The sequence below is a fragment of the Miniopterus natalensis genome, chromosome 4 (genome assembly GCF_054644295.1).
Source record: "Miniopterus natalensis isolate mMinNat1 chromosome 4, mMinNat1.hap1, whole genome shotgun sequence".
NCBI classification, from domain to species: domain Eukaryota; kingdom Metazoa; phylum Chordata; class Mammalia; order Chiroptera; family Miniopteridae; genus Miniopterus; species Miniopterus natalensis.
Window position 1 is genome coordinate 74,099,989 of NC_142084.1, and position 15,008 is coordinate 74,114,996.

A 15,008-nucleotide genomic window follows, 5' to 3' on the forward strand; every position below is an offset into this window, starting at 1 on the left:
AGAGCCCTCACCCCAGAACAGTGCCAGGTGTCTGCCCATCAGCTGACCTTCTCTGAAAATGGCACATGGGAGTGGGATGGGTGCAGAGAGAAAGAAGTTCTACTACCTAATTCAAAAACAACAGGAGTTTCAAATTCCTGGCCGTCCTCCTGACCAATGCTCCCTCCCACAGGGAGTTCCAAAGATGAATGGTCACAGCCATGCTCACATCCCAGTGAAAGAAAGAAACATCCACAGTCACCTCCACACCAGTTGAATAAATGAGGGGAAACAGGCTGCATCCTTCCCCTGAACCCCCAGGTGGCAGGCTGTCCTCTGCTGCCTCGCCCCCACCCAGGCTACCCCTGAAGCCCATCTCACTGCGTGGACTCCAGTGGAGAGACTCTAGGGGAGGGCTGGGAAACCTTTTTTTCTGCCAAGAGCCATTTGGATATTTATAACATCATTCTCGGGCCATACAAAATTATCAACTTAAAAATTAGCCTACTATATTTGGTCAAACATTTAATGAACTCACCCCTACCTAATGTGATGGCTGAAACTTCGGTTGCCTTGGCAGGGCCAAACCAAATAATTTCATGGGCCAGACGTTCCCAACGCCTAGTCTAGGGGAACAGGGGTAAGCTGTCCCAGCCCCTGCCCCTAACCTTACTCTGAGCCTCTCATCCCCTCAAGGCAAGCTCAGGGTCTATGACTCTGCAGTACCCAAAGGGCACAGGCCTGGGCTGCTGAACAGTGGGAGGCTGGGCTCTGGGACTGGGAAGAGCTTTCCCACACTGTGGGATGCCACCAGAAGCATGAAAGAGCTAGCTATGTGGGTGGCACTGGGGGACCTGAACTGGGGAAAGGATGCAGCAAATGCAAGATTTACCCTTCTAGAAATTCCTCCTAGAGAAAGTTGGAAGGAAATTATCAACTTCCTCCCCTTCCTTGCCCACCTCTGTCTACACTCCCAAGCCAAGTCTGGCAGCCCCAGAGCCTTGTTGGTCTCGCCCAGGTGCCAGCAGTATGGGAAAACTGCTGGCAGGAGCTGGCCAGCTCTCTGCTGCATCCCTGCTTCTATTTCTGGCACCATGCCCAAAACTCAGTGCCCTTGGTCACTTCCCTGCCACACACCCCCACCCCAATAACTCACAACTCCTCCCCACAGTTCAACCCCTCCTTTCTTGCCTGACTACCGCCAAGATCTCCAACAGGTCCCTCAGTCTCTCCCTTACCAACCAATCTCCCCAGCTGTCAGATATCTTCCCAAATCACAGTTCTCATCTTATCACGATACTCCCTGTTCAAAAGCCTTCAGTGGCGTCTCAACACTCACCACTTCAACCTGCTCTTCAGGCTTTATTCCCACCCACCCCCTCTCTGTGCTCTCACCCAAACCTACCACCTGCTGGGCCTCCAGATCTCGAGCAGGCAAAGGTTTCTCTGCAGAGGGACAGATAGTAGCGATTTTAGGCTCTGTCAGCCAAGCGGTCTACCCCACTCTGCCTGCACACATGGGCAATGTGTACACAAGGGTGTGGTGTTGATCCAATGGAACTTAATTTATCCTAAAAGGCAGCACATCCCCTTCTCAACCTGCTCCGTGTACACACAAGGGTGTGGTGTTGATCCAATGGAAATTAATTTATCCAAAAAGGCAGCACATCCCCTTCTCAACCTGCTCTGTGCTGTCGTGACTCCCTGACTCTGCTCTGCTTGCCACTCTGCCTGGGGCGCCCTCAGTTACTCCAGCCCACCCCCACATCTCCGGGTGGTCAATTCTCCCTTCCTTCCAGGCCTGCCTAGCAGTACCTTGTCCATGAGTCCTCTGCTTCCACTCCCAGCCCTAAGCTGGATCCCACAGCAAGAGACTAGTCCTCTTGGTGTACCAATCACTGCCTCCCCCATGATTATCTGAGCATGTCCATCCCACCGGTATGGGGACCAGGTACTGGCCTAGTGAGCCTGCTGGCCTCAGTGCCTGAAATACAGTGACAGGCAGAAAGAATTTAAGTTGAATAAATGCATGAATGCACAGATGGATGAATACATGAATGACTATAAGGGAGAGCTGGAGAGAGGGAAGAAAAGAAGCAATGCACAAAGGCCGCTCAAAGCTTCAAAACAAGCCAGATTTCTAAATCAGAAATTGTGCCTACTGGACATACAGACACAGGACAGGCCTCTCAGCCCCACTCTGATGTCCAGGGCCTATGCAGGAACTAAGAGACCCATCAGGGAACAGGCGGAAGGAGGGAAAGGAGGGAGGTGGCTGCTGGCTGCAGAGCCCATGCAGGTATGTGGTGAAGGGGCTGTGGCAACCCCTCCAAACTCATTTTTAATTCCCCCAGATGTGATGGGCAGAAACTGGCAGGTGGAGACACGGAAAGCAAAGGAGATTGTGTTGCTGGGGCCCTTAGCACAGGGGAGGATGAGACTCCATCCAGTTGATCTGATGAGTCCTGCGAACTGGCCCAGAGCAACCCATGGGGAGTGCCAAGGACCCTAGAAACAAACAAGGGCAGGGGAAGGTGCTAACCCACTGCCAGTCACACTGCACCGTCCTGGTCCAGGCCCAGTGTATGACAAAGGGGCCTTCCAACCAATCTTCCTGCATTCTCAATAGAAAGACTTCACCTCCGCACATTCGGGACACACAGAGGGCATCAGTGAGAGGGAGGAAAGCGGAATAAAGACCTGCCCGCGAGCAATAAAACAAACTGTTTTCTAAACTGGCGAGCAGGACGTTCCAGCAGAGCAAATGGACTGGGGTTATTTCCCTCCCTGCACAAGCGCTACTCAGTGCCAAGCACCGTGCACTCAAGTTATCCAGGGCTATACAGAGGGTGAGATGCGGCCAGTCTTCCAGGGATGCTCGCCTGGAAGCAGCAAGTATAATGCATGGTGATGGGGCCAATATGAGGCAAAGCAGGAGCCCCGAGTAAGTGGAAGGCAGCAGGGACTGACCAGTGCACAGCCAGCACCTTGCTTGCCCAGCCTTCAAGCCTACAGCATGGGACAGCCTCACTGGGCTTCAGAACCGAGGGCCTTGGATGAGAGTACAATACGGGCCTGTCTCCTACAGGTTCCCTGCTCCAGGGGAAATTCACATGGGGGGTGTATGTGTGTGTGTATGTCTGCCAGAAGGGAGAGGGGAGAGGCCATTCTGCAGGTTCGATTCCGCCATGCGTTCCCCAATTCCAGAGAGCCCCTCCCGTTTGGGCAGGGCCACCGATCAGGACACAGCTGGGAGTGGAAGTGTAGGACCGCAGGCCTGAAGACAGGACCAGGATGCCCAGACACAGGGCTAACTCAGGGCCTCCGGGTTCCGGGCTCTGCTAAGGACCCCACATGTCTGCTCAGCAGACCCTGATTTCTTCTCCCACCGTGGGAGAGCCCCAGAGGAGCAGGTGTGGGGGAGCAGGCAGCACAGCGCAGCCAGGAGGAAACTACCCCAGAGCTGGGCCCTGGGGACTGGAAACAAGTTACTGTCCTCACTGGGCTTCAGTCCTTTGGGGTTTAAGGAGATCTCAGTGCCATCTCTTCCTAACATCCACCCATTCACGTGCGTCCCCAACTGGCTGCTGTCTCTGAGTCAGTGAAGGGTCCCTAAGGTTTCTCCAAGGGTCCAGGTCTGTGGATGGGGAGGACGGGGGTGTCTGGGGTGCACGACCTCCCCCATCCCCTCCCACCCTAATCTCAGCTTCCTGTCTCTGCCCTCACCCAGGGACTACCTTCTGTAGCCATGGGTTGCTGTCTTTCCCAAGGATCCCACAACCGCCACCCATGGAGCCCTTCCAAGCCAGGAGAGCTGAGGGAGGGGGTATGGGCTGGGGAAGGGACAAACCACCCACACAGCCTCCCGCCAAGGTGAGGGTCCTTACTCACCCTCACTCCCACACCTGGCATGGAGCAGCAGGTGCTCATTAAAAAGACTGTCACTGAAACAGAATCAGGGGCCCCTCCCCTTCAGCTTCTATGGGAAGAGGTGGGCAGCCTCTGAGGATCTGCTTCATTCTCTTTCCTCCTGGGAGGGCTGTCCCCAGCTGTCCTACTCAGAGAGACAGAATCAACAGACCCCGAGTGGAGGGTCACAGCAGCCAGGCCTTGGGGAGCCCCGGCCAGGCAGCCTCCTGAGCCCAGCCCCCGGGACTCATAACACCAACCATAGTGTTCCTCAGTTTCCCAGGCCCTGTCACGTTCACCACCTCTCACATGGATCAAACCAAGGGTAAGACAAGCCCCCACATGGGGATGCTGCAGAAAATCAGGCTGGGGTGAAAAGAAACCAGGCAATGATTTAGCAAACCTCTAAGGTGAAATGGGGCGAAAGGGAGTCGGAGTCCTCAGGCACAGAGGGGGCTGTGGTGGGGCAGGAGGTCACAGCTTTAAACTTTCTACACCCATAGTCAATCACAGTGAGCACCGCTTGATGAGTCATGATCTCCATGGGTGAGCCGCCCCAATGGGCTAGGGGTGGAAGCGTGACACATGGACGCTGATGGTTCTCGGAGGGACATGTGGGCCTCATCAGAGCACGGTTACCCGACAGGTGGCACAGCCCAGACTGGCCGAGCTGCCCGCTGCTCTAGCATGAAATTGAGCTGGTGACTATCTGTGCAGCAGGCCTCTGAGCCCCCAACAGCCACTGCTCAAGTATGCTCAGAGTAATTAGGAACAGTTCAAGGGTGACATGGCACCTCAGCCCAAATCTGCGGGGGGGACCTAATGGAGGGGAGCGGGACATGGAAGGCCCACGCTGAGCCTGACATGAGGGCACGTGGAGGTCAGCTATTACCTCGTAGGGGAGCCCACTGGACAGGGAAGGATGTGGGCTTCCCACCCAGGATGACACCAGCACTGGCCCTGTGGTGCAGTGGGCGCCCAGGGAACTTAATGCCTCCACCAGGCCCATCCCTGCTCATGTCCTTGTCCTGGCACTGGGGTCTTTTCCAGCTTGATTTAGGTTATAAGTGACCATCAAAAATTGCATACAGGGTGGGGCAAAAGTAGGTTTATAGTTGTGAGTACATGAAACACAGGGTTTATTCTTGTATTGTTTATTAATTATTGTATTATTTTCCATATGAACAACTGTAAACCTACCTTTGCCCCACCCTACATATTTAAGTTGTACAACCTGATGAGCCAATATACGTGTAGGCTGTGAAACTTTCACCCCAAGCCGATCAACCTATCCATCAGTTCACGCCTTTACCATTTTCCTGAGTTTTCTGGTGCCTGTGTGGCAAGAACAACTAAGTCTAAGGTCTACTCTCAGCAAATTTCAAGCACACAATATAATACTGTCAGCTATAGTCACCAGCTCTCCAGAACTCACTCATCTTCGTGAATGAAATTTTGCAGTGAATGCCCACCCGCTGCTGATCCCATTCAGACTGGTGTCTCCACTGCCTGACACACAGCCAGGCCTTACTCCCCTTGCCTCCCACACCTACGCTCAGGCTGTGCCCCCAACGCCACCCCCAATGGCTATCCTTCACACTGCACCCACCTTCTCGGACATTCCAGTCCCAACTCCTGCCTGAAACATCCCTCTATGCCACACCACCCACCACCTCGCTGTCCCCTTCCTCCTCTGCTCTCTCTCAAATTCTGCATTCTGTCCTATTTTAGACTCTTTGTTCCAGGTGTGCGTGAGAGAGAGAGAGATAAGAGTGTGTGTGTGAGTAGGCACGAGTGTATGTGAGTGTGTCATTGAGTGTGTGTATGTGTGTGTGTGTGTGTGTGTGTTATGACCAGAACCAACCTCCTAAGCAAAGAATCTACTGCAGCACCTGGTGGGACAGCATGAGGGCAGGTCAGCAGAGAGGGAAGCTGAGTGGGGAGCCCTATGATAGACCCCCACAGTGCCACCTGTGTCCCCGGTGTGGGCACTGACTGCAGTCCATGTCTAATGGTTGTTAGATTGTTTGGCCTTGGACAACACCATAAGGACCACAAAACCCAGGCCTCTGTCGAACTCATTCACCAACACCTCCCTAGCGTCTCACGTAAGACCTGGCACACACTGAGTACGTAACACGTGTTGGATGGATGAGCGGACGATGGACAGACAAAAGAAATGATCATCATGGGTCTTGGAGTCAGATGTAGGTGAAATCTTATGCCACCTCTAACTAGCTGTGACACCTGGAGCACGCTGCCTAAACATTCTGGGTCAGCTCCTATGTGTAAAATTAGAACGCCAACACCTCCCTGTGCGAGAATTCAATGAAGTAGGTAAAGTCCGCTAGCACATACTTGGGAAGTAACAGATGGCTGACACACAGTAACCATTCCATTTCTCCAGCACCCCATGCTACCTAGTACAATCCTGTGATAGAACAGAAGTTGGATACTTGCAAGGTAAATGCCTCATGAATGAACACATGGGCAACTGGCCCCCACCAGCTCCTCCCTGCCTCTGGGCCCCGATCCAAAGGGAGGAGCTGGCGCACCCCAGTTTGCTACTTTCCCACACCCGCCTCTGACATCATGATGTTTCTCCAGGCCCTCAGCCTGCCCTGACTCCACTCCCCAGCTGTAAAGCCACGTCCCCTCACCTCGACAGATGTGCAGGTGGTGATGACGCTGGTCCCCAGGTTGGTGCTATCACTGAGATCATCTGGCAAAGAAGGCGTTTTCTCCACCCTAGGGGCCTGCGTGGCCTGGAATGAGGGATTTTTAGGGGACAGGTTCACATCTGTGCCGTTGCCAAAGGCCTGGATGGCATTCCCTGTGGAGGGAGAGAGCAGGCGATGCAGAGAAGTCAGGGGCCACCTCCGTCACTTCTGCCCCTCGTCATCTCAGCCACTATTTCCCTGTAACAGCCCTGAGCTGGGACAGAGTGCAGCTTGGCCAGACTCAACTGTGCTGAAGCTCTCCTTTGGATAAAAGGTGTCACATGGAGAAGAAAATAGCAAGAGGGCAGTTGAAAAAGACAAGAGATCAGAAGAGAAAGAAACATAGGTGATGGTGACAAGGAATGTAGAGGAAGAGAGGAGGGTGCTGGGAGTGTGGGAAGCCTGCGGGGAGGAATGGCCATGCCCAGGGCGGCAAGCACCCTCTTCCAAGTGGCATTCAGTGCTGCAGACCACACCCCCTTCAGGAGCTTCCCCAGCCCAAGCCCCCAGGCACAAGTTCTCCTGGCTCCTTGGCCACCTCAGGTGCTTCTAGGTCCCCACCGCTGGTGTTCCAAGGGCCCCAGACCTGCCCTCATCCCTGGGTGGCCTCGCCGACTCCCACACCATTAGTTCACACTAATTCACCGAGGACTGAATTTAATGCAACCTCTTGGACAGAACTCTGTCCCCAAGACTTGACGCTATAATCCAATGCTTAAAGAAATTCCTACTCCATGTCCTCCACCTCGTGTCTGCACCTGAACTAGGCATCGCTCCCTTGCGTTTCAATAGTTTTCCCAGGTTTCCAGTCCTGAGGTTTCATCTCTCCCCATCCAAGTGCCCCAGTCTGCCTCCCTAACTGCCTACTTGCCGTCACTTGGGCCCACCTCCTAAAGACCTCTGCACTCCATCACTCCCCTCCACCCTCCCTGACACTGCTCTGGTTCACAGCTGTCATTGTCATCTCCCATGACAGCCACAACTCCCTCTGAGCGGATCCCATGTGGGTCACCAGTTAAGAGCCACATCCCTACCCTGACCCCTCCACACCAGACCAGAGAGTGAGCCATCTGAAAGGCAGATCTGACCCCAGCAGCAGGTCCTGCCCCCTACAGTGGCCCACACCATCACCCCAACACCTGCTGGGGACCACAGGATCCCCTTGGGGAGGAAGACTCTCCTGTCCAGAAAACCTCAGCCATCCTCATGCTCTGTAGCAAGGCTCAGTGGTCTGCGGTTCTCGCAACTTTCCCTGCCCCTTCAGCTAGCCGATGTCCCTATACCTCAGTGAGTCAGGCTCTGAGAAGCCTCCAGGGGCTCCCTACTGCAGGCTGAGTTGGGCATTCCACCCTGGGCTCCTGAAAAGCCCTGTGCAGACCCTTACCCAACATGTACACCCTGGACTCTGGCAGCATGGACCTCGGTCAGGCTGCGAGCTGTCCATGACAGGCACTATGACTTGTATCTCTGAGTTCCCAGTGCTGTGCAGAAAGGGAAGATGGACAGATGGACAGAAGGAAGAACAGAGGGAAGAGAAGGGAGAGGAGACCTTCAGGTGGGCGTGGGTAGCAAAGGTGTCAGTCTGAAGAGATGGAGGTAGACAGAGCTTTTGGCTCCCCTTGCTCTCTGGCCTTTGGATTAGAAGTTTGATGACTTGGGGTGGGGGGGATCACTGATTCCAATAGGTCCTTAAAAATAGATCCTTAAAGGGAGAAGTGACAGCCAGGATCCTCACCACAGGACTGTCCCCAAAGGAACCTGTCTGAAGTCAGCATAACAGACCAGAAACTTTCAACCTTGACTTGACACAGGCTCAAGACCTCCAGGGGCAAACTGAGGCTGGCCCATTGACAGCTCTGGTGTGACTCTCCAAGAGCCCAAACCACAGTTTCCACGGGCAACACCATGCTGGAGAAGTGACACACAGATCACGGGCTGTCCCAAGGGAGGAAGAAGGGAACACCTCAGGCAGCCCTCCAGGGCCCCTTGGGACATGAGGTCTATGAAGGGCTTCTGGGGAGGGGGGATGCTGCAGGACTTACGAAGGCAGGGATTCTCGGTGAAGTCCCTGAGGAACTTCTCACATTCCTCTTCCATGTTCCCACTCCCACGACAGCTGCACCAGGGGGACACCACGATGCCAGTGGGGCTGGAGTCCACGTAGTTGGGAGTCATGTCAAACCCTGGGCAGGAAGAAAGGGAGGCAGAGAAGAGGGGAGCGGTAACACCTCTTCTTTGGGCTTCCAGATCCCAGGCCCCACAGACAAGAGGCTTGGGGCGCTCCCTCCCACCTACCCCCAAACACACATACATCCCAACTCACAATCCAAACTCTGAGTGTTACTATTCCAGGCAACCATGGGGGTCAGCAGGGGCAGAGGGCATGGGGATGGCTGAAGAGACACCCAGCTGTCCTCCCAGAGCACGGCCCTTGCCTTCTCCTTGGCCACCAGAGTGTGTTCTGGAGTTAATGCAACTAAGCTCATATCCTGGACTTGGATCCCAGTGCCAACATTTACTAGCCAGCTGAGCCTGTGCAAGTTACTCCACTTTTCTAAGCCTCAGTTTCCCCATCTGCAACATGGAGATCCCAACACCTCCCCAGAAAGTGCTGTTATGGGAATTAGTCATGTAAACTGCTTAGCACAGCATCTGGAATATCAAACTGTGCAATCAGTGTTCCTTTTTCTTCTCATTTCGAAAGCCATATAAGTTCCCTGGGGCCTCCTCCCCCATGAAAAAGAGCCAATCTCACCTCTGGTTTCTCACGGCAGCTCTGTCTAAAACTGCCACCTGAAAAGGCGAGCTCAGGCTGTCCACCCACTGGCCTGGAGCTGGGCCTCGGCCCCCGCCTGCTGAGACTGGGGCCGCACAGAGGCACTGTGAGCTGGGGCATGCGGGGGGTGGCTTACCAATCATGCCAGCATAGGAGCCCAGACACGCCTGGTAATTGTCGGCTGGGCAGCTGGTGAGCGTCTGGTAGGAGGCGTGACAATTGGCATGGAAGTCTGCCAGCCGGGACCTGGTGTTGAGAGAAGACATGGTGAGGACAGATTAGCGTGGCTGCCTTTCCCGCCTCCTCCATGCAGAGGGGCCCCTCCCACAGCTTCCCTGGCTGCGGGAAGCCAGGGAGAGGGGGAGCATGGGGACACCAAGCCCTGGGGCTCGAGGCTGGGAGCTCCTAGGGGACAGGGCTCTGGGACAGCCAGACACACAGTTTAGGGGCATCTCCTCTAGATAGATCGTTCAGTCAGAGAGATAGAGAATCCGCAACGGGTTTGCCAAAAATGCCCGGGACCAAGCAAGAAAGCTGGGCGCTGCCTTCTGCTTGACTGCACTCCCAGTGATCTGCCGAAGTCCTTCCACACAGCATTCTTCCCACCTGCAGAATGGGGTGAGAACCCTGCCCTAGCTACCTCGAAGGATGCATCCGAGGTCCCAGGAGCCCACCCCAGGGAGGTACAAGAGTCCCCCTGGGGGGCAATGCCCTGAGGGCGTTGCTCACCCATCTCTTCTATATCAAACCAGGGAAAAGCCTACCCCACCCCAAACCACCAGCTTCCGGTTCCCACCAGCCTCTTCTTCCCCTGATGACATAACCTGATGACATCATCCATTCCTCTCTGTGGGCACCGGTGACACCACTACGTGCACACAGCTCTGTGTCCCCCCTCAGCCATCAGCCACCTGGAGGCAAGCGCTATCTGACCTGGCCTGCCCCCAAGGGGGGGTCACATGGAACCCAGGGCACTACAGCAATTCCCACTCCTTCTTCCTTCTACCCTAGCGTCCTGGACACAGGTCGTCACATTGGCTTGGATGGGGTCCCCTTCCCTGTCACTGCCTATTATAGGCCAGTGCCCTTTGCAACATGGTCCTTGTGTGTCACATCATTTGTCTCACAGCAGCAAGTAATAGATTTTGTTCACTGCTATGTTCCCAATGATGGCACACAATAGGACCTCAACAGATACGTGCTTAGTGGGAACACCACAGAAAGACCAGAACCCAGCCTTTGACTCCCTATCCCAGTTCTTTCCACACTGTGAGGTACCTCACAAAATCATCTCAAAGGTCACCTTGAATTCAGCTTCCTGGGTTCTCCACTGGACTCTGTCCCATTTGAGGAAGGAGGAGAGAGAAAGACAGACACGGGGACAGCCTGAGAGCACCGCCCTCACAGCAGGTAGCTGTGTGGGTCCCAACACAGGGCAAATTCTGGTTTGCCTAGGGGCCCCCGGGTCCTGTGGGCTGGAGGTTGGGAGAGGGAAGATGCTCTCTGGAGGGATGTGATCCCAAGGAGGCTTTGCATGCCCCTGACCCCTGCAGCCTGCAGAGGCAGCGAGGTGTGGGAGGTGGCAGATGACAGGCACCAGACTCAGTCAGGGGCCCAGGGTTCTCACGTCAGCTGTGCCCCTAAATCACAGGGACCTTAGGTGAGTCCTTGCTCCTCAGGGACTTGGTTTCCTTATTTATCAAATTAATAAAACGTGCTCTTAGTTTATAGTTTAAAAGGTATTTTCAGAGTTTGAGAAGATGAAAAAGTTCTGGAAATGACTGGTGGTGATGGTTGTACAACGTGAATGTGCTTACTGCCACAGAACTGGACACTGAGAAATGGGTAAAATGGTAACTTTTATGTTATGTATAATTTACCACAATAAAAAATGATTTCAGAAAAGGTGCTTTCACAGCCACCCTTTATCACTGAACCCTCACAGAAGCTCTGTGAGGTCCGGCAAGCAGTTATGATCATCCGACTTCACAGAGGAGGAAGCCGGCCTCAGAGGAGCTAACTGACATGCCCAAGGTGCCCAGCTGCTGAGCAGCGGAGCCGGGCCTGCACCCAGACCTCCACCACCAGGCGATGTCCGGCTGGCAGGCCCCTGCTCCTGTGCAAAAGCCCTTAAGGTCCTTCCAGAGCCAGTGTTCTGCGGCACTGTAAACGTATTTTGTCTTTCACAGGAAAAAACAGGGACCGGCGGTTATCTCCGCCCTGCCTCCTGCCCATACATACACCCCCTAGCTCACCACCCAGCCCCCAAATAGGGAAGAACAGCTTTTCCAACCAAGGCTCCAGCCCCCACAGAGTAAGACTGCATCTTGAATGGGAAGACCAGCGTCTGTCCACCCCCCACCCTGCAGCCCAGCAAATGAGGCAAGGAGCTATGAGAGAGTGAGAGGGGGTGGTCTCTGCCCACACCCCAGATCTTCAGAGGCCTGAGAGGGGACAGAGACTTTAATAGGTTCAGGGGATCTGGAGACAAACACAATCTCTAAGCACCTGTTATGAGTTGAATTGTGTCACTCAAAAAAGATAAACTGTCCTAATCCCTGGTACCTGTGAATGTGACGCTATTTGGAAATAAGTTCTTTGCGGATGTAGCCAAGGTGAGGCAATAATGGAATAGGTGGACCCTCAATCCAATGGCTGGTGTCCCCATAAGAAGAGAAGAGACACAGACGCACAGCATGTGCAGATGGAGGCAGAGGTTGCAGTGATGGGCCTACAAGCTCAGGAGCACCAAGGATGCAGGCAGCACCAAACGCTGAGAGAAAGGCACAGAACGGATTCTCCCACCAAGCCTTCAGAGGAGGCCTGGCCCTGAGGACACCTTGATTTCAGACTCCTGGCCTCCAGAACCATGATAGAATAAATTTGTTTGAAGCCATGCAGGTTGTGGCACTTTGTTACAGCAGCCACAGGAAGCTCATACAATACCTTCAAAGACCACATTGTTAGCTCTGGCCAAATGTCTCCCTCCCAAGGAGGGATACGGTCATTCAGGCCCCAGCACTGAGGAGGACCCCAGGTGGGCAGGGTCTAGCCAGGACTGAGCTCCTGCAGGACATGGGATGCTAGATCACAAGCAGAGCCAAAAGTTCCCATCTCCTCCCCACCAAGAAGGTACCCTAATACCATCTCTTAGCCATAATACAGGAGTCTGTCCAATGCCATTTGATCGCATATAGGGCCTGGCTCCCTCCTGCTGCCTCCCAATGCCCACCTACTGTCCTGACCTGTGAAACCTTTTCTGACCGCCGCCTGTGTGGATTTCTCCCACCTCAGTATTCCAGCTGCAGACAACATCTGAACCAGGCAATTCCATACTTAATTGCATAGACACTTACTGCTGTGGCCCTGTTTGGTCTCTCCAACTGGAACCCACGTTCCCAGGGGGGCAGACTCTATTGATTTCTTCATCCAAACCCCTTGGGTCTGGACAGGGTGGTAGATACCCACTTATCCTTTCTCCAAACATGTACTGAGCCCCTGCCACATGGCTGAGAGGCTGAGTATGGGAACAACAAGCATGTCCCTGCAGTGTCAGAAAGGAATTCCCAGGGAATGGGGACAGGGCAGAGCACCCACCAGGCCAGGGTCCTGTGGGAGCTCACTGTCCACTAAGCAGACCAGAGGGCCCCTCTGCAGGAGTGGGAGCCTTGCAGACAGCTCTGCTCCCACCAAGCACACAGGCCTCACGTCCCTTTTGCAAAGCTAGTGCTCCAGGCACTGACACTGGGAACTGTGAGGATCCTGCTGGGCCTCACCATCCATGAGGCCTCTCAAAGTGTCATTGGACCCCACAGGCTGGAGGAGTGAAAGCATGAATAGGGAGAATATGAGAACCCACAAAGAGAAGCAACACCCTGATCAGAGGAGAGGGGTGTAAAGGAAGGCCAGGGAACAGAGGTGAAAGAGCTCCACACAAGGTGGGACCCCTCAGTGAGGAGGGGCAGAGCAATCCAGCCAGTGGAGAGGAGAGGGTCTGCCGCAAGGCCATGCTCTGCCCATCCCTTGCCCATGATGTGACCTGTGCTCAGTGTCTCATTATCAAATGGGGTGACCCATGTCTGCCTACCTCCCTCATGGAGACATAAGAGAGGTAGGGCACAGAGAAGAGGCATCCATCACCCTTATCTTCCCTCTACCTGGCGTCTCGCCACCAGCACTGTGCCTGCCACCAGCAAGTACAAACAGGGAACAGCTTTCCCTGTGTCTGACAGAAGAAAAAAATACCTGCTCACCCTGCCAAGGTGGATGTGTGTCCCACACAAGGCAGTGTGAACATATTAGGGAGAGATAGCTCCCTCACCCCTCTCTCGCCACCAGGCTCCTGAGTCACCCTGCTGGAGCCCAAGTGAAGATGTACTTCCTACCCCAAAATCACTTTCCATGCCGGGCTGAGGACATAGGAGGAAGAGCCGGGCACCATACACAAGGCACCAGTGCTAGACCCCGAGGTGACCACAGGGAAGGGCCATCTTGCTCCTCTGAGGCCATGGCCTACTTCCTTTAAAGCAGACCCGCAGCTCTATCAGCACACAGGGAGGGGAGGAAGCAGGCCCAAGACCAGCAGAAGGCCTAGGGGAAGGGGGAGTGGGGAAGCAACTGAGCCTTCTGTCCCTCCACTCCTCCATTCTGTGTCAAAGCAGCCTTGGCAGGCGAGAGTGGCAAATGGGGCCATTTAGGAGAATGTCCCGTCCAAGTCTCCAGGAGGCCTTTGATTGCTCAGGTCCCCTCCACCCCTTAAGACACACTGAAGTCCACAGCAGCGGAGCCCTCTGTCAGCATCAGAGACCACATAGCGTCCATTTCCTTCAAGCCCGTGACACACTCGACTCCAACCACGACACACACCAGCCGTGTGCCTGCTCCCAACCGAGCCCTGGCAGGTGCGGTCTCCAAGGCCAGTGTTCTCCTTTCCATAGCGCATGGCGAGCCCCCTGGGGATCTCTGCGCCATCTCTGAGCCAGATGCCACTCTTCCCTGCAGGTGCCCTAAGGTCACCTGTCTCCTGGACTCTGCTCTCACTGCCAGGATAGACTTTCCGGGATCAGCCCCATCACTCCGCAGATTTCTTCCTTTAAGAGCCCCCATAAGAGAGAAGGCATAAAAGAAAGCACGAGACCAACAGAGACAGACCAAAAAAGAGAAAAACAGAGAGCCAGCAAGAGAACCAATGCGAACACAAGCCAAGTCCATCTCGCGGAGATCAAGCGAAGACTGCCAAATGGGCTCAGGGCAGCAGGTGGGTCTGTCCAAAAACACAAGCCCTCTTTGGGCTTGTTTCATCAGCAGCTGTCGCCTATTCAATCACAGGAAAGCAGCGGGAGGGACAGAGAGAGACACTCGACCCCCAATTTGATTAAACAGTTGCCAGATTAAATATACTTAATTTGAATTTCAGATAAGCAATAACACACCTTTTTATTAGTGTAAGTATATCCCATGCCGTATTTGGGATATACTTATATTAACCAGTTTTCCATTCTTTGTCTGGAATTCAAATTTAACTGAGTGTCCTATATCTTATTTGTTAGACCCAGTAATCCTATTTGATAGGCAGATGTGCTCCTACAAAGTCAAGGAGATGTGTGGAGACTGACCCTCACAAG

The 15,008-nt window shown here is 54.1% G+C and overlaps 1 protein-coding gene across 1 annotated transcript in view; it reads right to left on the bottom strand.

Moving 5' to 3' along the window:
* The window catches only part of GFRA2 (GDNF family receptor alpha 2), a 73,943-nt gene that overhangs the window by 5,266 nt on the left and 53,669 nt on the right, over positions 1-15,008 (bottom strand). The window contains exons 5-7 of the mRNA XM_016210882.2: positions 9,521-9,630; positions 8,651-8,791; positions 6,549-6,721 (exon numbers count right to left, since the gene is read on the bottom strand). Coding sequence (XP_016066368.2) covers positions 6,549-6,721; positions 8,651-8,791; positions 9,521-9,630 — 424 coding nt within the window. The remainder of the gene's footprint in view (positions 1-6,548; positions 6,722-8,650; positions 8,792-9,520; positions 9,631-15,008) is intronic.